This window comes from Mandrillus leucophaeus, unplaced genomic scaffold (assembly GCF_000951045.1).
Source record: "Mandrillus leucophaeus isolate KB7577 unplaced genomic scaffold, Mleu.le_1.0 Scaffold1032, whole genome shotgun sequence".
Taxonomy (NCBI): Eukaryota; Metazoa; Chordata; class Mammalia; order Primates; family Cercopithecidae; genus Mandrillus; species Mandrillus leucophaeus.
Window position 1 is genome coordinate 583,954 of NW_012098455.1, and position 22,064 is coordinate 606,017.

Below are 22,064 nucleotides of genomic sequence, written 5' to 3' on the forward strand. Positions count from 1 at the left end.
TTTTTGTATTTTTAGTAGAGACGGGGTTTCACCATGTTAGCCAGGATGGTCTCGATCTCCTGACCTCGTGATCCACCCGCCTCAGCCTCCCAAAGTTCTGGGATTACAGGCGCGAGCCACCGCGCCCGGCCTCTTTTTTTTTTTTCTTAAGATGGAATCTTGCTGTGTTGCCCAGGCTGGGGTGCAATGGCATGATCTCAGTTCACTGCAACCTCCACCTCCTGGGTTCAGGCAGTTCTCCTGCCTCAGCCTCCCAAGTAGCTGGATTACAGGCATATACCACCATGATTTGCTAATTTTTATAATTTCAGTCAGAGATGGGGTTTCACCACATTGGGCAAGATGGTCTTGAACTCCTGACCTCAGGTGATCCATCTGCCTTGGCCTCCCAGAGTGCTGAGATTACAGGCGCGAGCCACTGGGCCCGGCCTCAAATGTTCTTTCTGCATCATTTGATATGACCATATGATTTTTCTTCTTTAGTCTGTAATTATGATGGATTACACTAATTTTCAAATATTGAACCAGCTTTCTACCCCTGAAATAAATCTCACTTGGTCATGGCATATAATTCTTTTCATATATATTACTGAGTTCTATGTGCTAATATTTTGTTGAGTAATTTTGAGTTTATATTCATGAAAGATATTGGCCTGTAGTTGTCTTTTTTGTTGTTGTCTTTGGTTTTAGTATCAAGGTAATACAAGCTCTTCATAAAATGAATTGGGAAGTGCTTCTCCTATAATGTTTTCTGGGAAAGATTGTGTAAAATTGGTATTAATCATTCTGTAAATTTGATAAAATTCCTGAGTGAAAGTATCTAGTTCTAAACATTCCTGTTGGGAGTTTTAAAATTATTAATTTTAAAATTCAATTTATTTCATAGTTATAGGGTTATTCAAATTATGTACTTAATTGAGTGAAATGTGGTTATGTGTCCTTTTGAGGAATCAGTCCATTTGTCCATTTCATCTAAGTTGTGAAATTTGTGTGTGTAGAGTCATTCTTGGCAATCCCTTATTGTCCTTTTGATGTGTACAGAGTCTTTAGTGATATCACCTATATTATTCTTGGTATTGATAACATGGATCTGATGTCGTCTTTGTCTTTGTCAGCCTTGCTAGATGTTTGTTACTTTTATTCATCTCATCAAAGAACCAGCTGTTTCATTAATCTTATCAATTTTTTTCTTTTTAAAATTTCATTGATTTCTTTATTTCCTTTCTTCTCCTTACTTTAAGTTTGTTTTGCTTTTCTTTTTTGATTCTTGGTATGGGATCTTAGATTATTGGTTTGATACTTTTCCTCTTTTCTGTTGTAAGTAGTACTTAGCCTTTAATTTCTCTCAGAACTAATTTAGCTGCTTTCCACAAATTTTACATGTTGTCCTTCATTTTCATTCACTTTACTTTGTCTTTTGATTTCTCCTGAGACTTATTTGACCCATAGATTATTTAGAAGTGTATTGTTCAATTTCCAAGTGTTTTGAAATTTACCTATTATCTTTTTGTTACTAGTTTCTAGCTTGAATTCCATCATGGTCAGAGGACACATCTGTATTTGATATCTACTCTTATAAATATGTTGCCATTTGCTTTATGGCAAATGATATTTTCTGTCTTAATATATATTCCAGCGGTGCTTGAGAATAATGTACGGTCTCATGTCGTTTGGTAGGATATTCTAGAAGGGTTAAATTATTCCTGTTGGTTGATGGTGTTCTGCTATATCCTTGTTGATTTTCTGTCTATTTGCTCTATCAGTTTTTGAGAGAGGGGTATTGAAGTCTCCAACTATAATTGTGGATTTGTCTATTTCTTTTTCAGTTCCATCAATTTTTGCTTCAACTATTTTGCAGCTTTTACTTGGTTCATATACATTTAGAATCATGGTATATTCTTCCTTGATGGATCATTATGTAATGTATCTTTGCTAATTTTCTTTGCTCTTAAGTCTGCTTTATCTGCTACTAATGTATCCACTTCTGTTTTTCTTTGACGTTTGCATTATATATCTTTTTCCATCATTTTACTTTGAACTTGCCTGTAACTATTTTGTTTAAGTGAGTTTCTTATGGACAGCACATTTTTGGGTCATGTTTTTTAATCCACTCTGCCAATCTTTGTTTTCTAATTGATGTATTTAGATATCTGCATTTAATGTGATTATTGTTATGTTAGGGCTTAAGTATGCCATCTTATAGTATTGTTTTCTCTTTGTTCTATTTTTCTTTTCTCTGTTTTCATTTTACTGGCATCTTTTGGGTTATTTAAACGTTTTTTAGAATTCTATTTTCTTTTACCTATAGTACTTTCAAGTATATTTGTTCGGATAGCTTTTTTAGTGATTGCTCCAGGTGTTATATATGCATAAATTACCAAAGTCTACTCGTTCTCATTATTTTACTAATTTGAGTGGAATATAGAAACTTTATCTCTCATTATATTCCCTTACCCTCCTCCATTTATACTAAAATTATCTGAACTATTTTATGTACAATTAGAAACACATGCGGCCTTGTTATAACTTTCGCTTCAACTGTCAAACATAATTTAGAAAACTCAGGATGAAAGTCTATTGTTTTAAACCATATTTTGGCATATCCTGTTCTTTCTTCCTGATAATTCAAGATTTGTTCTTTTATATTTAATTTCTGTTTAAAGAACATCTTTAGCTGTTTTTTAAGGATAGGTCTGCTAGTGACAAATTCTCTTAGTTTCTCTTCATCTGAGAATATCTTGATTTTCCCTTCATTCCTGAAATATATATATATTTGTGTGTGTGTGTGTATATATATATGTGTGTGTATATATATATATATTTTTTGCTAGGTATAGAATTCTCGGTTGACAGTACTGTTATTTCAGCACTAGAAAAATGCTGTGTAACTGCCTTCTGTTCTTTTGGTTTCTAATAAGAAATCTACTTTAATTCTAATTGTTTTTCCTCTGTAAGTGAGGTATTGTTTTTCTTTGCTTTCAAGATTTATTTCTGCCTTTAGTTTTCGGAAGTTTGATTATGATGTGTCTTGGCATGCATTCCTCTGAGATTATTTTGTTTGAGGTTCACTGAGCTTCTTGAATCTGTAGGTTTATTTCTCCTTCCAAATTTGGCCACTTTTCAGCCATTATTACCTTGAGTACTTTCTCAGCCCCACTTTCTTTCTCTTCTCCTTCCAGGATTCTGTTGACATGAATGTTAGATCCTTTCTTGTAGTTTCATAGGTTCGTTAGGCTCCGTTCATTGTTTTCATTCTATTTTCTCTGTTATTCAGATTGGGTAATTTACATTGTTCTATCTTCTAGTTCATTGATTATTTGCTCTGTCCCCTGCATTCTGTTGTTGAGCCTATCTACTGAGCTTTTTGTTTTGGTTATTGTATTTTTTTAATTCTAAAATTTCCATTTAGTTATTCTTTATATCTTCTATTCTTATTTTCTATTTCTTTGCATGTGTTTTCATTTGTTTCGAGCCTGCTCATATTATTTTTTGAAACGTGTTTTATGATGGCTGCTTTAAATTGGATATTTTTAACATCTCTATTATCTTGGTGTCAACATCCCTTAATTGTCTTTTTAAATTAATTTTGAGGCCAGGCGCGGTGGCTCACACCTTAATCACAGCATTTGGGAGGCCAAGGCAGGTGGATCACTTGAGGTTAGGAGTTCCAGACCAGACTAGCCTGGCCAACATGGTACAACCCCGTCCTTACTAAAAATACAAAAATTAGCCGGGCATGGTGGTACACACCTGTAATTCCCACTACTCAGGGGTCTGAGGCACGACACTCATTTGCATTTGGGAGGCAGAGGTTGTAGTAAGCCCAAATCACGCCACTGCACTCCAGCCTGGGTGATGGAGTGCTACTCTGTCTCAAAAATAATAATAACAATAATAAGTTTGAGATCTTCCTGGTTCTTGGTATAAGTGATTTTTTTTCCTGTACATTTTCAGTATTTTCTTACGAATCTCTGGATCTTACTTAAACCTTCTGTTTTAACTTACTTCCTCTCACACTCTTTTGGAGAAATTGGGAGATGTTGCCTCATTCATGCCAGGTAGAAGTTGAGGCTCGCCACTTGGTCTTCATTGACACCAAAAGGGAGGGGTCTCCTTGTTATTGTGTGCGGGTGGGAGTTCTGAATCCCCCCTAGAATGATACCTTCCTGGCTGGAAGAGGTAGGAATGCTTCATTGTCTTCCACATTTGACCTCTACTGACACCATAGGGGTAGCGGTGACCTAATTACTACTGAGCAGTGGTGAAAGTCCTATGCAACTATTATGGGCTGAGCTATAGGGTCCCATCTTTCGTCTAAGTCCAGCCTGCCTTCCAGATTATTCCCTGAAAATTCCTTTAACTAGAGTAGCTGGTCTTCCAGTAGCTATCAGGATATAGAGCACTTTACAATAGCAAGACCCATCCTCTCATCTTTGCCTTTGCTCGTCTTTCAGGTAATAGAGGTCAGATGAAGGCATGACATAATGGTTAAGAGGAATGATTATAGTGTGATCAAGCATTCAGTTCTTTTTTGCCTAAAACCTTCTTTGCTTAAGTTGCCACGTGGTGCCATCCCCAAACTCCTCAGCACTCTGCCAAGTCAAATCCTGACACTGTCTTCCTGGCCACCTTTTAGTTTGTATCACTCTATTCCTCAAATGTCAAGTGTTTCTTCTGTTTGAAGTGTCTTCTGTCACCAGTAAGATATGTGTGGCATCTGTGCCTGGTCTTCCTTAGCCTATAACACTGAGACTCCAATCTTGCCTAGAGCATGATGACCTAAATTATTTCGGTTGCCCAACAGCCTTCTGGATGTTTCAAGAGTGTCTTCAAGCCAAGCTGAACTCTTACCTTACCATGCTCTTCCTCCTCTCTCCACAGTTTAGTTAGTGGCATCACCATGTCTATGCAGACATCCCACACCAGAAACTCTGGAGGCATCTTTGACTCTTCCCCTGTTCCCTAATCCCATACATTCAGCTAGGGTCCATCCCGATCTTGACTCAGTTCCCATTCTGCCCCCTGGCTTCAAATATCCATCTCCAGGCCTTTCTGTAACCTGTGTTTTCTGAGGAGTATAGGATTTTTAACACCCTTTGAGGCTGGAGGTCCTTGAGCTCCTGAAGTCCAAACTTGGGATTCCTTGTGAGTTTCTGAAATAAACAAAAACTCAACATTTCCATAATTACTTAATTCTCTGGGTAGTTTAACATCTATAGTGGTTAAGAGTTTGGGCTAGAGGTCATAGCTGCCCAGGTATGAATCTGGCTCTGCTACTTGCTAGTTTCATGACCTTGGGCAAGATACTTAACCTCTCTATGCCTCAGTTTCCTCATTAGTGAAATGGGGATGACGATAGTACTTACCTCAAAGGGATTTAGTTGGAATTAAATGAGTTAATACAGTTAAATTGTTTAGAACTTGCCTGGCAAATAGTAAGTGCTCAATAAATGTTGTTATTATTTTCGTTATTAATATCTACATTATCTTAGTAGCTCTCGAAGGCACTGCTTTCTTATACTAAGAATATACTGTACGGTTATTGTATAATTTTACAGTTTTAGTGGAGAGGGACAGTTTGTAAAAGGGCAAGTTAAGTTACACAGACTTCATAAGTCCAGAAGCATCACTATATTACTGCATAGTACAGTAATTGTTCATAATAGTGTCCCTTGTTTTCTTTTTATTAGTACCAGATTTCAATCAAATTAAGGTCATGAAAGTTTAATTACTTATGCACTAAAACTTACTAGAAAATATAAAACATCTCATTTTCTGGAATAGATAAATGAGGCTTAATTGTATCAATAAGCTACCAGAATCATGTCATTAAGGAGGTCACCAGATTGTTGTAGTTAGCAAAGGACTCTTTCTCAATTAGGAAATTAATTTTTCTATTGAGACCTAATAACTGCAGAAATTAGAGCATTTGTAACAAGTTTTTTTTCCTTTTCTTAAATATGCCACATTCAATCAACCTGTTCTTTTAAATTCAGAACTGAGGGCTTGTGTAAAAAATAAAATGTAGTTCCATATTAAAACCAGTTATGATCAGGAGGAAGAAAGGGAGAGGTAGGAGGATAGAGAATAGAAGCAGGATACTTTGATGTGTATCAGTCACTATGTATCTGGTGCTTAACAGCTTACACTGGTTTGTTTGTTTTTCATTTTGTATGGGGCTTTCACACATATATTATGTAGTTCCTTAGAATAGTCTTGTGGTAAGGCAATTATCATCTGACCCATTTTATAGATGAAATGGAGGCTTACAAAGGCGATTTCTCCAAACTCACTGAGCTAAGGATGTGGCTGAGCTTGAACTCAAACCCAGGTCTTCCCTCTCTTTGAAGAAAGAAATGGGGAGAAAGGAACTGGAAGAGAAAATACCAGTCATTTTTGAGGTGTTGGCAGTATCATTTTACTTTCATTCATTCTACACTCTCATCACCTCTTCTTTCAAATGTTGATCAGCTAATTGTTCATATGACACCTTTACTGTACCATCCTAGGGAGTCCATGTGAATGGGTATTTAATCCTATGGAAATAATTTGCTGAGCTACAGAGGTAGTGACTAAGGCACTGTCACACTAGAAGCTCTCTACTCTTAATCTAGACTGCAGAAGATTATCTTTCTTCTCCTGACCCCCATTTTAAAACTCTGGCAGAAAATAATTAGCCTAAACGATCTCCTTGGTGGAATCATTGCACTTGGCATTGTTAGAAATACAAAGAGTATTATATATCTAAAAATTTCTCCAGTATTTATGTTTGTCTGTTAGTTTCCAAAATCTGCCTAATTCCCAACAGACTCCACATAAAGACATGGTATAACAGGATATACCCATGGTCTCTCATTCCTTTCTGTCAGGATATGAATGGTCGTTAAAGGCTCCACTTGCTGCAATGAACCAGAAATATCTTCAAATCTTTAACAAAAGACCTATGTTTTATGACTTTGTAAATTCATTTAAATTTGTTTCAGCAGGAGTGAATAATTTATTATAGCTGTAAAAGGAAGGAAATATGTCACTTTTCTTAACTAAAGTAATTCAGAATTTCAAAGAATAGCCCTATTTGTAAGTAAATTATGCATGTGGAATAGGGATGGTTTTGTCTCTGTAAGTAAAGCATTTTTTTAAAAAAATACTAATAAAACCTTAAGACACAAAATAAAGCATGAATTTATAGTGTCTTTGGTACCTATAGTATATGTGGCAGATTCATGTTGATGTCTGGGGATTCCAATTTTTATATTTTTATTATATTAGAAAAAATATTTTTTTCTTACACTTGGAAATAATGAGATGTGAAGGAAATTTTCATGCAGTATATAAAAATGTATTTAGATTATTAAAATAATTAAATTTAAGTGTGAAAAGATAGGGAATGTCTACTTAGGTAAATATTTTTAGTTCAAATACTTTTAGTACATGGTATTCAAGAAACATGTTTAGTTGTTGTACAGAATTTTAAACTTCAACCTAACATCTGTACTTACTTTTAATAGTGCTTTTAGTATCACCCAATGACTTTAGGTCAGTGAGTGACCTAAAGTTTGGCTCAAAATGTGTGATCATGGAAATTAAAAAATAAAATGAAGAGGCAGGGAAATATGGCTAAACAAAGCATAGACTGATTAAAATTTTTATTTTATTATTTTATTTTATTTTATTATGTTTTTTGAGACAGGATCTTGCTCTGTCACCCAGGCTGGAGTGCAATGGTACGATCACAGCTTACTGCAGCCTCAACCTCCCAGGCTCAAGCAATCCTCCTACCTCAACCTCCCCAGCTACAGGCATATGCCACCAGACCTGGCTAATTCTCATTTGTTTTTTTTTTATAGAGATGGGGGTCTCATTGTGTTGCCCAGGCTGGTCTCAAACTTCTGGGCTCAAGTGATTCATCCACCTGAGCCTCTCAAAGTGTTAGAATTACAGGTGTGAGCCACTACGCCTGGCCCAAAATATAGTTTTAGAGCTTGCTCATCACTGCCTAGAAATTATAGGCTTAGCTTTTGTTCATATATACTTTGTAAAGTCTCTTACCTTGACCTTTCAGCAAAATGTATAACACCCTCTATGTTTAAATGAAATAAATGTTATTCCATCAACCAGTGACCATGGATTGCCCCTGAGGTGAAAATTACTAGAGTTACCAATATGTAAGAGGTTGGGAAAATATTTCAAGTGGATCAAAATCATTGTTTTAATATTGTATTTCATGTAGCATTGCAGATGAAAGAGGAATATGTAACTTAGGAATTTATTTCATTTTTTAGAAAAAATACTATATATAATTTTGGTAAATAATACAACCACTAAAAAAGATAATCAAATAAACGCCAGTGGAATTTTCATCTACATTAAAAGCTGAAGTTTCTAGATGTGGGTTGCTTGATTATATCTTAGAGCTCAGTACTAGAATGATGTAATATTTTATTTTTCTATTACAGATGACTTGTTTAAAGTTCACAAGCTTAAGCCAAATCTGAAGTGGCGACAGGCTTTTGACAGCTACTTAAAAACTCTGCCTCCATACTACCTATTAGTATGTATTTGTGTGTATATATGTATTAACTGTATCAATGATGATTCTTGTCACAAAAAATGTTAGTGATCAAAAGCTTTTACTGTTGCAATAAGAGAGATATCTTTTTATTTTACAGATATTTGTGTTGTCACTGTCTTCTCAAATCATGTGTAAGAGTTTGGAGATGTCATGGCGGCACAAAAGAGAACTGTTTTCTCTATTTTATTCCTTTAACTGCCATGGTTATTTTTATAAAACACATCTATGTTTCTCTTATTAAAAGTAACCTTATGAAATTATAATATTGGAATTTAAGAATAAATAGATCCGGATTCATATATTACATCAACTTCCCTTTTTAACTCTAGAAATTCTCAGTATGGGGTTTCCCTCTGGAAAAAGAAAATCTGAAGACATTACAGTTGCCTATTGCCTCTTAAATGTGTCCTAGACACAGCATGAAGTTGGGGCACTGGTGGTGGGAGGTGAAATCTAAACAGATTAAGAAATGACTTGACCTCATTTTGGTTTTTATAATGTGAAGTATTCATGATTTTGAACTGGTGATATAACCTAAATCAAGATTACCAAAATCATTTCAGAGGTTGATGTGACAAACTGTAAGCCAAGTTTCTAGAGGTGAAAAGGCAGAATCTTAAATGGTACCATTGGTGTCACTGGGAGGAGAAATTGGGGTGTGTTACTGTTTACCATGGCAGTAATGGGGCAAACAATAAAATGCAATGTGAAATGATTTGATGATTTGGGAAATAAGATTGAATGCAATTTACTTGTTTGAATTTGCTGTTACTTGCTCTTCTTATCCCACTCTCTTCTGATTTTTTTTACTTTCTGCTCCTGACTTCTCTGCTATTTTCATTGCCACTTTTTAATGTTCCATGTTTGGTTTTATGTGCAGCACCTTGACTTCTAAGAAATGAATCATGTCCCTTTGCCCCTTATAACTGAACTTTGAGTATTTTAAGATTTATTCTATTCTTACTGTTGTGTATTTTGTTTCCTTATAGCCATTAAAGAAAGCACTAAGGATGATGGGAGCTCCAAATCTGATATCAGATAATTTAGATTGTGGACTTAGTTACAGTGTTATCTCTTACCTTAAAAAACTCAGCCAACAGGTAGTATTGGTAAAAACAAACAAACAAAAATCCTTTGCCCTCAGAAGTGCATTTCCTTATTCTTTAGTGTAACTGTAATTTTTCAAATTAAATGTGTATATATCTCTACACTTTATGGATTAGTAATAATGTGATTCTCTATGGCTTCTAGCTTCACCATTAAGCTGCAGTTAAGGGTCTGTCAGTATCATTTGATGCTGTGCCATTTCTCCTTTTGCCTGCCAGTTTGTCCTACCCACAAGCTGGTTGATATGGGGCAGAGGCTTAATAGACTTCTCTCATGGGTCACATTTTGTCTATCTTCAACCTAGTTCCTCCTCAGATCACTCTGGGCTACAGCATCCCTCCTGTTTAGATCAGCACACTGAGGCATGGTGTGATTGAATGACTTGTCTGAGATTAGTTTTCAGGCATGTGAAGGACTTATACTTACATGCTAGCCCTTGGATAAAGAACTATATGCTTTCCCCTGGAGAGTGGGGAGATGAGACCAGTGTTCCTCACACTGGAGGGTGATAGACCCCAAGGGGAGCTGAAGAGTGGAGCTCAGTTTCCTCTCTTCTCACCCTCCACCTGTTCCTCATTTGCCATTATTCACCTTGTCCCTTGCCTGCCCCTCTCTATTAGTACCTCATCCTCCACTCACCGTTCCTTATCATACTTCTCACCTCTACTTAGCCCATTCTTGTAGGATGGAAATATTTGAGAACTACTGAGTTAGAGCTTTACTTCCATATGAATGTGTTACGTTATATGACAAACTAATGTAGCAGTTTTACTTACCTTATGCACAAAGGTATTCCCAGGTAGGGGACAATAGTAGCATTCGCAGTGGTGATAATGCTTCAAGGTGGATGTGTTTGGAAGTTTGGCCTTTAGGAAATGGAGAGTAGTGAGAAAAACATCAGATTTCACCAAAGAACCAAAGTGACTCCACAATTGGGATGCCGACACACCTTGCTAGGAACTGACAACTTAAGTATGATCTGGAGCTTACCAGCTCCTACCAGTCCAGTGTGCTTATAAGTGCAAAAGAAAGTAAGGGCAACCCCAGATTTCTAATCTACCAAGTATCCCCCTAACCTCCTTACCTCTCTGCTAATAGATTTTTTTGTGGTTGTTGTAAATGTTTTGGTTTGGTTATTTATTTATTTATCTATTGATCTATCGATTTTTTAAAAATTTGATGTTTACCTAAGCCTTTAAGGCTGTGTCACCAAGGTATGGCCACAAGGAAGAATAGTGTACAGATATTTTAATTAATGCAAGTTCTGGGACCTTTTGGGGCACATGTATCATTTTATGCATGAGCTTTCAGGACCATTTGAGGAAACAGACGCTTCATTTTCTCTTATCTCATATTTCATGACTTAAGAATTTTTTAGCGATAATAAGCGTAGACTTAATTCCAATAATTAGGGAAAATTAATAAATATCTCTGACCAAACCATAAGAAATCCAAAATTATTTTAGGTTTACCAAACATTGGTGGAATTCCATCTTTTTGAGAAAAAGAGAAGATCATAGCTAATTTATAATAGCTCAAATTACTAATTTAATAACTAGGTCACCGGTGTTTCTTGAGCCATTTCAGATTTATGTAAAACACAAAATATGCCAAATATATATTGCTAGAATACACTCACGCAATATTAATCAATATGGTATCACAATGCCTATTGAGGCTTTTTACAAATTATTTACTTGGTAATATCTGTTAAATTAAGCATTATCTTCTAAGACCTTTTTTGGATAGTCCAATATTAGAGATAAATAGTTCAATTTTTTCAGATATAATGCCAATCGATGAATTTTAGCACTAGTTTACATATATAAAAGCAGAGTCTTAAACCTTTATGTCTGAGTCTGAAATGAACCTGTTCACTTAGACTAGATTTTATCATAACAAAATGTGCTTTTAAATGTCTATGAATGAAATTCTTATTCATGGTTTTTATTCTCTCCATGATTTTATTATAATTTTGACACTAGACGAGAAAGAAAAAAACAAAAACAAACAACAAAAAGCCATATTATTTGTCTTTCCCGCCCCCTATCTGTTTGCTGTGGTAGTGCAGAGAAGCACAGGAAAATGTTTAATTATCCATTTTTCTGTGATTTGTAACTGAAAATTGTTCTGTGGGGTTCTGAAAGTATTATCTTTCTTAAGTAGTAAAAATGACAGTGGTAATGTAGATTTTTTATAACACATTGTGTACTTTCATTTTAGACCAAACTAGAGTCAGAACGAATACTAGCATCAGTGGGGAAGAAACCTCCCCAGGAAATTGGAATTAAAGTGAAAAATCATTCTGGAGGTGGCATGTCCTTGACTCACAATAAAAATTTTAGAAAACTATTGAAAGAAATCACAGGGGAAACTGCGCTTAGGCTGACAGAATTGAACACCAAAGAATTTGCTGGCTTCCAAATTGGGCTCTTAAACAAGGTAAATTGTGACATAAATAGTTTGTATTTGTTTGAACTTGTCTGATACATTTATGTCTTTCATATTCCTTTAATTTTGAAATAATGGACAATCCTATTTTGGAGTTAGTAGTTAATAATGGACCAGTTTAGGAATTGTCAGCAGATATCAATATGGAATTAAATGGGTAAGATTTATTTTGTGGATAACACCCATGAAAGATAAAGGGGAGATGAAGCTGGAGTAGGCAGGGAGAGCTTCCAAGCCACAAAGCTGACCCATCACCTATGAGAGGAATGAGAAATGAAGAAGAATTGGGTGTGAAGAAGCTCAGACATTGGTGTAGCTTGGAGAAAGTCTTGGCCAGCCCAGTGGGGACCTCTAGCACCAAGATTTCCCATAGAAGAGGACCATGCTGGGCAGAGCTGGCCAGGCCCTAACACCCTGCCATTCTCTGTTACTGGCCATGGGCAGCCTGGGAAGGGCATAGCCTCAGCTCAGTGCTGCAGCACCCTATGGTACCACAGCAGCGGGAGGCTCTCTGCTAACTGCACTCCTTGCAGGATCAGCCATTGCTTTCCTGAGGGGAGATCCCAGCAGCTTACCTCCCCTCCATGGCTGCCAGATGAATACATCTAGAGTAAAAGCAGTGGTCCTGCAAGGCGGCCACAGGTATCAATCTGGGGATTTGGTGTTTTAAATGAAATATTTGAAAAGGGATAGTCCCGTGGCTTTAATACCCTGTAGGTGTGTTACAACGCAGAACAAGGCTAGCAAGTGGAATTTTGCCACTGGGAAAATTCTGCTGTAGTCAGTTGTATTGATATAATGCTCTTCAATAACATTTTAAGAGAGATAAGTATTATATTTCTATATTAAAAGCCTCAGGAATAGCTGAAATTATTTGTTTCATTTCAAATAGGATTTGAAACCTCAGACATACAGAAATGCTTATGATATTCCCCGTAGAGGTCTTTTAGACCAGCTGACCAGAATGAGATCCAATCTGCTGAAAACGCACAAGTTTATTGTTGGACAAGATGAAGGTAAAATAACTGTGAAATACTTTTTTTTTTTTTGGAAAATGCCAGGCATGACTTACAGGAAGGTGTTTATTGCATAATGAGTAGATTATTTTATAGTATTTTAATGTATAAAATACCTGTTTTCACTGAATCCCTATGTCTGTTTACCAGGCACATTTTTTTTTTTTTTCAAATTTAAGGGCAAGTGTGCATTAATCAGCACGTACACTCCACTTGCCATGCTTTAGCTATTGTAAGCTTCAAACAACCCCAGGAAATAGATACTGTTTTTATGTCCACTTCATGGACATGGAAACTGAGAGTGAGCATTTTAGTAGTTTGCCCAAGTTTAGCCAGTTGGAAAGCGGCAGAACCTAGATCTATGAGATTTCCCAATCTGCACACCCAAACTCTATAACACCCAGCCTACTGTGATAAACTCAGTAGAGAATACCTCATTTAAATGAAAGTAATCAACCTAATGGTATCGAGGATAATTGTGACTATTTACAAATTCCATTGACTCCATTTTGTTTATTTTAAAAAGGCTCACCTGTTTACTAAAATGAGCAAATCTTATTCCGGCCAATTCCCTGAAATTATACACAAAGTTTTGTGTGTAAGAGGGCTTTTCTAGGAAGAGAACCTACAGATTTAATCAAATTCTCAGTGAGTAAGACCTACTAACCAAGATTCTCTGGATGATAAGAGAATGCCGTAGAGCCTAGACTCTTTGAAATGCAGAAAATATGTGGTGATTTGAGTTGGGATGGTGGTGTAGGGTCAGCCCATTCTCAAACCTGGTTTGAAGGCAAGGGAGTTGTTCTAATCCTAGCGATGTGAGCCTGTAGGCAGTAGTAATGGTAAGACTAAGTTATGATTGGGGTGAAGAGAGATGATTCTAGATCCTAGAATGCTAGATTCGAGACTTTAAATACTATTGGATGCCAAGACACACTGCTAAACCAAACTATGATGTCTTCTCAAAAGGACCATACGCTTCAGCTATAAGCATCAATTCCTTTTCCTGTGATTTTGCAGATTCCCTTCATAGTGTTCCAGTTGCACAAATGGGTAACTATCAGGAATATCTGAAGACATTGGCTTCTCCGCTGCGAGAGATTGATCCAGACCAACCCAAAAGACTGCATACTTTTGGCAATCCATTTAAACAAGATAAGAAGGTAGGATACCTATGCCTATGTCTGCCTAAATTGGGATATTCTTGCTATATAATTATTTTCTTTTTGGCAAGATGAATACAAATCAGAGGTTCTCCATTTGTTTGTTTAAACAATAAAATAGGACACCTAGGCTCTTAGTGGGAGCCTCCTGATGCAACAGTGTTTTGGTTGAATAAAGTCAGAGCTGCCATGTATTGGGTACTAGTAGGAGCTGGTGTTTTAAATGATCTCATTTAATGCTCACAACTGTTCTGTAAGACGAATGCTACTGTTTGCCCCTTAAAAGGGAGAAATCAAGGGCCGCAGTGGTCAAATGCCTTACCTGTGACACAGCACATAAGAGCAAGGATTAGAATCCACGTCTTTCTCACTCCAGAGTATATATTCATCCCACCACACACTAATTTCTTTAATATCGAAATCACAGTTTATTTCCTGTTCCCATGGTTCATATTTGTAGTGCTTGATCTAGAAAACGATGAATGCGTCCCTTGAAATATGAAGTACTAAGTGATGTTGTTTTACTTGAATGGTCCTACTAAAAATCTAAATGTGGGACGTGTGTGTGTGTGTGTGTGTGTGTGTGTGTGTGTGTGTGAGTGTGAGAGAGATATACTGACTTACCTATTAAAGCATGAAAACAGATGGGATTATAGCTGCACTCATGGAGGAGACCATTGGTATTAAGGCCCAGACCACACAATAATCTCTTTTGTGACAAGACTAGATTCAGAGGTATTCCACCTCACCTCAATCCTCAATTAAATGATAGTCCACCTCACCTAAATCCTCAGTTTATCTTTCTGTGCTTCGCTTTCCTCATTTTGTAGCACTGGGGATAATAATTACACCTAACTAGGCTGGACGAGGTGGCTCACGCCTGTAATCCCAGCACTTTGGGAGGCCGAGGCAGGCAGATCACTTGAGGTCGGGAGTTCGAGACCAGCCTGGCCAACATGGCGAAACCCTGTCTCTACTAAAAATACAAAAATTAGCCAGGCATGCTGGTGGGTGCCTGTAATCCCAGCTACTGTAGAAGGCTTAGACAGGCAAATCACTTGAACCCGGGAGGCGGAGATTGTAGTGAACCAAGATCGTACCATTGCATTCCAGCCTCGGCGACAGAGTGAGACTCCATCTCAAAAAAAAAAAAAAAAAAATTACACTTAACTAATAGAACTCTGCATGATATTAAATGAGTACATGTACACTGTTTACAACATGAACAGGCATATAGTAAATTCTCAGTGAAAATGTTTTCCCCTTTCTGTATTGTTTATGAGTAAAAAATCCTTTGGAAAAGTCATTTAATATGATTTTATTCAAATAATAAGGGCACATGTTCTTGGATTGTCTTTGGACAAGAACAGCTCTTGGCTAGACTTCTACACTGCTGCCTCTCATCTTTTATCTACCCTCAAGAGTGAAAAGCCTCCTCACTGCCTGCCCAGCATCAAAGTGGGCATATTTGAATCCTTGTGAGGCTGCAGACGGGGGAGTTACATTTTCCACCTGCCTGCCTTTCAACATCTACACGTAGCATACTGTACAGTGATAATCAGTGTTGTTTAATGATATGAGTTTGAAGCACAAAAAAGGAAAGTATTTCCCTTATGAAGGGTTGATGCAAAGTGGTTTGTACTTCTCTCATTTTGATTGAATAATGCTGCTTATTTGCATACTTTCTGTTTTATCATTATTGTAGTATGTTTTGCTTGGAACAACATCCTGTATGTTAGTTTCCTCCTTGTTCCATTTAAATTGGATTAAAATTGAGTTGCATTTCTCTAAGAACAAAGTTGGGGTGGGGTAAGGTAAATCTTCGGCCCATGATTAATATTTCTTTTATATTAATCTGGCATGGGATTTAAAAAAATGAAAGAAAAAAGTACAGTGATACAATGTAAGATTGATTATGTATGCATATTAAGAGTGCTTGCAGTTTTATAATAGTTGCATTTTGGTCTTTAATGAAATACGTTCATTTATGTGTTTTTTAGGGAATGATGATTGATGAAGCAGATGAGTTTGTAGCAGGGCCACAAAACAAAGTGAAACGTCCAGGGGAACCCAGCAGTCCTATGTCATCTAAGAGAAGGCGGAGTATGTCCCTGCTGTTGAGGAAACCACAAACACCACCTACTGTAACTAACCATGTGGGCGGAAAGGGACCACCCTCAGCCTCGTGGTTCCCATCTTATCCAAACCTCATAAAACCCACCCTTGTACATACAGGTATAGAGTAGTGGTTGTGATTTCCTTATGGCTCCTAGAGGACTAAAACGCTAAACAATTTTATTTTCCTTTCTGTATTCCTTCCTTTATGTTGTTTGTGTTCATTAAGTAAGCCATTACTAAATCATCTATGTGGTAGGTACAATAATCCCCACAGAGAGCAGAGAACCTGTTTCAAGGATCTCAATCTACATAAGGTGAAAAAATTATATAGTAATTAACAGTGATGAGTACATTGCTTACCAAGTAAATACCACAGTAATTAATGGAGAAATGGAAAGAGGTGAGCATGTTTGCTGTGACCTTTTGTAGTGGCTGCAAGGGTGAGGAGGATAAAGCAGGTTTCCCTGGCAGTAGGGGCAAGAGTGGATCTGCACTTGCTCTTTGTGTTATCACCACCTATGCATGCTCTAACCCAGTGCAGTCTGGTATCTGCCTCCTTGACCCCACTGAAACATTCTCATCAAGGTCACTAGTGTCTGCAGCACATTGCCATTCCTTCTCTGCAGCATTTGACACAGTTATTCACTCCCTCCTCCATGGGTACGTTGGGTTCTCAGACACCATAAGCTCATAGCTTTCTTTTCCCTCTAATAGCAACTCCCTTTCATCCTCTTTTTCTGGTTTTGCCTTTTCTTTCCACCTCTAAATATCATAGGGCCTCAAAGCTCAATCCTGGGACCTCTCCTATTCTTCACTGCACTCTCTTCCTAGGTGACCCCATGCAGTCTTGGGGCTCTAAATTTGATCTATGTTTCAACAACTCTGATATTTATATCTCTAGAATATTACTTGCTCCTCAAATTCAGACTCAGACTTACTTGTGGACATACATCTCCACTTAGGTGTCTAATAGACAAATAAAACTCAGTAAGTTTCATGAGTTTCAACTGAACTCTTGAACTTGCCCCTCTCCAAAACAGCTCTACTTATAGCCTTCCACATTGCAGATAATGGCACCATCCAGATATGTGCCAGTAAAGCTTTAACATCTGTCAGGGTTGAGGAGCATAGAAAAGCTCTAGATTGTAGTGTTTGCAGATTTCCTTTATGTAAATAATGCTAATATTTATCAATGTCAAGCTATCAACCTGAGATCATTGAACCAGAGTCAGGAAGAATGCTCTGGAGGGCAGTTGTGCCCTGACTCCTGCCACACTTCAGCACTATTTACCCAGTGGTTCAGGTGACAAACCGTAGAGTCATCATGATTTTTCTCTTATTCTTCCCTCGCTTTGATACCTTTCACAAGTTCAGGAAACTTGATGTTCAACATCCCTAAATCCCACTATTTCTCTCTATCCCTCCAGTGCACACTGCTGTGACCTCTCACCATGCTAGTACAATACCTTCTTATCTCAGCTTCATGTTTCTAAACTAGCCCCCATCTATCATATACTCTCTAACCCTGTGGCCAGATAATTATGTCCACATGTATATCACATCATGCCATGTTGCTCCTGAAAACCCATTCTCAACTCTCCTAAGCACTCAGAAAGGACCCTGAACCAGCTTTAGTCTGCAAGACTGCACAGCCTGGCCTCTGTCATCTTCTCCTAACACGGGAGCCCCTGGGGCTCCCTCTGCTGCTGTCTCCCAAAGGCCTGTAGATGGCTTCCCCAACACCAGCCCAATGCTGCTTCTTTCATTTGCTCATTCTGCATATACTGTCTGACTGCCCCATGAGGATGTGAGCTCCACAAGGGCAAGGGAACGTTGCTCTCGGGCTGTTTACTGCTGATCCCCAGCTCCCGACACACTGCCTGCCACAGACGATGAATAAATGAAAGAGGTGTCACATCTGGAGTGAAAAGAAAGTCACTTTTCTGACATAGAAAAGAAGAATTAGAAAGATAATACACTAAAAGGGATTTTTGGTGATGGAGTGTGTTATAGAACTTTCAGCACTAATGGCCACCTCTATTTTCTCAGAATGTATTTGATGTAAAGAGGAGGCAGCTTGTGGTGTATCCAAGTTGTCTGGCTTCCAGCTCAGTAAAGCATGGCAGGTTGTATGTGAATTTGAGAAGTCATGAAATAAAGTGAGACTTGCTGTTTTCAACTTGTAAAGCATAACAAGCTGACACTAACGCATGAGTACCAGGGATCTGTGAATGTGTGTTTAGAGTTGTACTGTCTTACTTGGTTTCCATATGTATTCATAGGGCCAGAAAATAAGAGGTGGTTTTATTGTATTATGTGTCCTGGCCTCAATTTGAGGGGTCTCAGATCGCCACCTGGTATATCCTCCTGCTTTATGAGATAATTTCCTAGAAATTGAGCATCAGAGGGATATACCTGTGGGGTTGACATAATACACTTACCTCACAGCTCAACCTCTTCATTTGGTTTCCAGATGCTACTGTCATTCACGATGGCCATGAGGAGAAGATGGAAAATGGTCAGATCACACCTGATGGCTTCCTGTCAAAATCTGCTCCATCAGAGCTTATAAATATGACAGGAGATCTTATGCCACCCAACCAATTGGATTCTCTATCTGATGACTTCACAAGTCTCAGCAGAGATGAGCTGATTCAAAAACCTGGTATTAACGCATTTGTAGGAGGAGCCAAAAACTGCAGTCTCTCTGTTGATGACCAAAAAGACCCAGTAGCATCTACTTTGGGAACTATGCCAAATACATTACAAATCACTCCTGCTATGGCACAAGGAATCAATGCTGATATAAAACATCAATTAATGAAGGAAGTTCGAAAGTTTGGACGAAGTAAGTAGTGAAAGAATGTCTATCAATAATGCACCAGGAGGTCTCTCTCATTCTATGATTCACTATAGATTCAAACTACCCGTTGAGGTACACTGGGGGCAATATTGGACTTTCACATAGTTTAAGGCAATTCCTCTTGCTTTAGCTAAAAAGGTACAGTATATATTTTCCTGTTTTTTCCCCTTATTTCTTGTAATGCTTCCTTTCGCTGCCATAACATGTTACCAAAAGATTCCTAGCTTAAAACAATACAAATTATTATCTTACAGTTCTGGAAGTCAGAATTCTGAAATTATTTTTGCTGAGCCAAAATAGTGTTGGCAGACCAGCATTCCTTCTGCTAGTTCTAGAGAGGATTTCTTTCTTTGCCTTTTCGAGCTTCTAAGGGCCATCTGTATTCTTTGGCCCATGGCCCCTTCCTCCATTTTCATGAAAACACCCTTAGCACTTTTTCTCCTCTCTGACCTCTGCTCCTGTCTTTACATGTTTTCTCTCTGACCTTAACTCTCTACTGTTTCATCTTATAAGGACACTTGTGCTTACATTGGGCCCACATGCATAAACTTGGATAATCTCCCCATCTCAAGATCCTTAACTTAATTACACCGGCAAAGTAAAGTCTTTTTTGCCATATAAGGTAACATATTCACAGGTTCCAGGGATTAAAATGTGGACAATTTTAAGCAGCTGCTATTCAGCCTGCTACATTTGGTTAGTGTTAACAAGAGTTGCCCTAGTAGATGCATGCAGATATTTTGATCCGAATGTTTAAAATACAAACTACATCTAACTTTCCACTCACAAAGAACAATTACTAAGGATGTACAGTAGTTAAATTTTATTTCCCTTTCATCTTTATAAAAATACTGAAGTTTTTTAAATATCTTCAGAATATGAAAGAATTTTCATTTTGCTTGAAGAAGTGCAAGGACCTCTGGAGATGAAGAAACAGTTTGTTGAATTTACCATCAAGGAAGCTGCAAGGTGGGTAAAAACAGGAACTCTTCAGTTTTTCATTTTTGTTTTTAGAGCAGTAGGGCCCAGTGCAGGACAAAGAGAGGAATAGGCTCTGCCTTGCTTTTTTCTCAAACCCTGGCCCTCACTCATAGTTAAGGTTGTCTCCAGAAGTATTTGGATTTATGTTACCTGAACTCAACTCATTCATCCTTCTAGTTTTATCATAGTCTCAGGTAGGCTTGGGCCCTCAATTGCCACTATTGGTACTTGCTCTAAACCGTATCTTTCCATGAGGACAATCTTTATATTCCTATGTAGATTGTAAGCTTCACTTTGTATCCCACACAGTGCCTTGAACATCATGAGTACTTTAAGTATCTTTTGGTTAATAAAATTTCTCTTTATTTTCAGGTTTAAAAGACGAGTCCTAATTCAGTACCTCGAGAAGGTACTAGAAAAAATAGATTCCCACCACCTTCTCAGCAACATTAATCACATCAACAACAGATCGTCATGTTAGTGCAAAGACCAATGAGAAAAAAATGACAAGTTTTCTGTGCTGTAGGATGGAATGGGATATTGTTGAAGCCTCCAGAAATGTTTGAGTCAAGGGAATTGCCTTCCAGATGCTAAGAAGCAGCAGTGGGGCTTTTGAATTTTATGATTATCTGGCAGTGAAAGCTGGGCTTTTGCCTTAATAATTTTTTTAAGTATGAATTGTTTTGTTTTTCTCAATTGAGGAAGGTGATGTTATTAATTCAGCAGGCTAAATTCAGTAAACACCGCTGCCCCTACCGCAGGTAATGAGAGGCCACTCTTTTGAACTTTGCCATTCCAGGCATTCTCAGAGTGGCTAGGGGCCACCTGCAAGTGGAGCGCAACTTGGTGCTCTTACTGTGTCCTTCAGAAAGAATAGGTGTACAGAAAAGAAATGGCAATCTTATGTGTGCTGAACAAAGTTTTCAACAATGCCTAGTTGTGCCTTTTAAACCATGCAATATTCAGGATAGTTTGAATCAAAGAAGTAAGAAGCTGCTATTCGGGTAACTTATTTCTCTGTGGGAAGGGGCAGGGAGAGTCACCAAACAATCTACCTCCAACTCTCTTCTCTTTTGTCTAGAGACATTACAAAGTGCACTTGAGGCTGCCCCCAACCTCTGACATTTGTTCTTGCATGTGATGATAGAAAGTCTTCAGATGGACTTATATATTCTGTGCTTTGGAAGCACAAGAAGAACAAAAAAAGTGTATATTTCCTTTAATGTTTATACAAAGTTTATATGGAGCAGTATTGTTATGTTTGTATGAATTTGCAAAAATTAAAGTGTACAAAGAGATTTTGACTTTGCATATATAAAATAAATCATTTTATTGATTTTCACAAGTTCATTAATGCTGGATAAATTTCTAGTTATATGTTTCTTGTGATTTGTTATTCCTTTCAGAAAAAGAGCGTATGCTGTTAAACAAGATGTTAACATAAGGATTTAAACTTCAAAACATCACTCACAGAATTGAGTGACGTTAGTGAAAATGGCAGAGTAGAGTACCCTGGGGACTAGTCACTTTCAAGAAACATGGAAAACACTGGAAAAAAAAAAACCTGTCAGAATCAAGTTTTATTGGAACTCTAGAATACAGTAAAAGGTTTACAGCAACCAAGTCAATCCTGAATTAGGAGAGAAGTCATTGAAACATGGTAGGATTGCTTTTTGGCATTTCGACCCACCCTTGGAATGGCCGAGTACAAAAGAAATATGAGGCCAGGTGCAGTGGCCCACATCTGTAATCCCAGCACTTTCGGAAGCCAAGGTGGGAGGACCACTTGAGCC

General features: G+C 37.6%; 1 protein-coding gene across 2 annotated transcripts in view; it reads left to right on the plus strand.

Moving 5' to 3' along the window:
* Window positions 1-21,621, plus strand: part of DDX26B (DEAD/H (Asp-Glu-Ala-Asp/His) box polypeptide 26B) — a 62,468-nt gene extending 40,847 nt beyond the window's left edge. Inside the window, exons 10-19 of one of the 2 annotated variants that reach the window (XM_011978398.1) lie at window positions 8,457-8,551; window positions 9,562-9,672; window positions 11,903-12,121; window positions 13,023-13,146; window positions 14,167-14,309; window positions 16,310-16,544; window positions 18,901-19,275; window positions 20,166-20,259; window positions 20,644-20,680; window positions 21,353-21,621. In XM_011978398.1, the coding sequence (XP_011833788.1) occupies window positions 8,457-8,551; window positions 9,562-9,672; window positions 11,903-12,121; window positions 13,023-13,146; window positions 14,167-14,309; window positions 16,310-16,544; window positions 18,901-19,275; window positions 20,166-20,259; window positions 20,644-20,680; window positions 21,353-21,412 (1,493 nt within the window). In that variant the 3' untranslated portion in view covers window positions 21,413-21,621. Of the gene's footprint in view, window positions 1-8,456; window positions 8,552-9,561; window positions 9,673-11,902; window positions 12,122-13,022; window positions 13,147-14,166; window positions 14,310-16,309; window positions 16,545-18,900; window positions 19,276-20,165; window positions 20,260-20,643 lie in introns of both variants that reach the window. The other variant, XM_011978407.1, reaches the window with a different exon arrangement.
* Window positions 21,622-22,064: the final 443 nt, after the last annotated feature.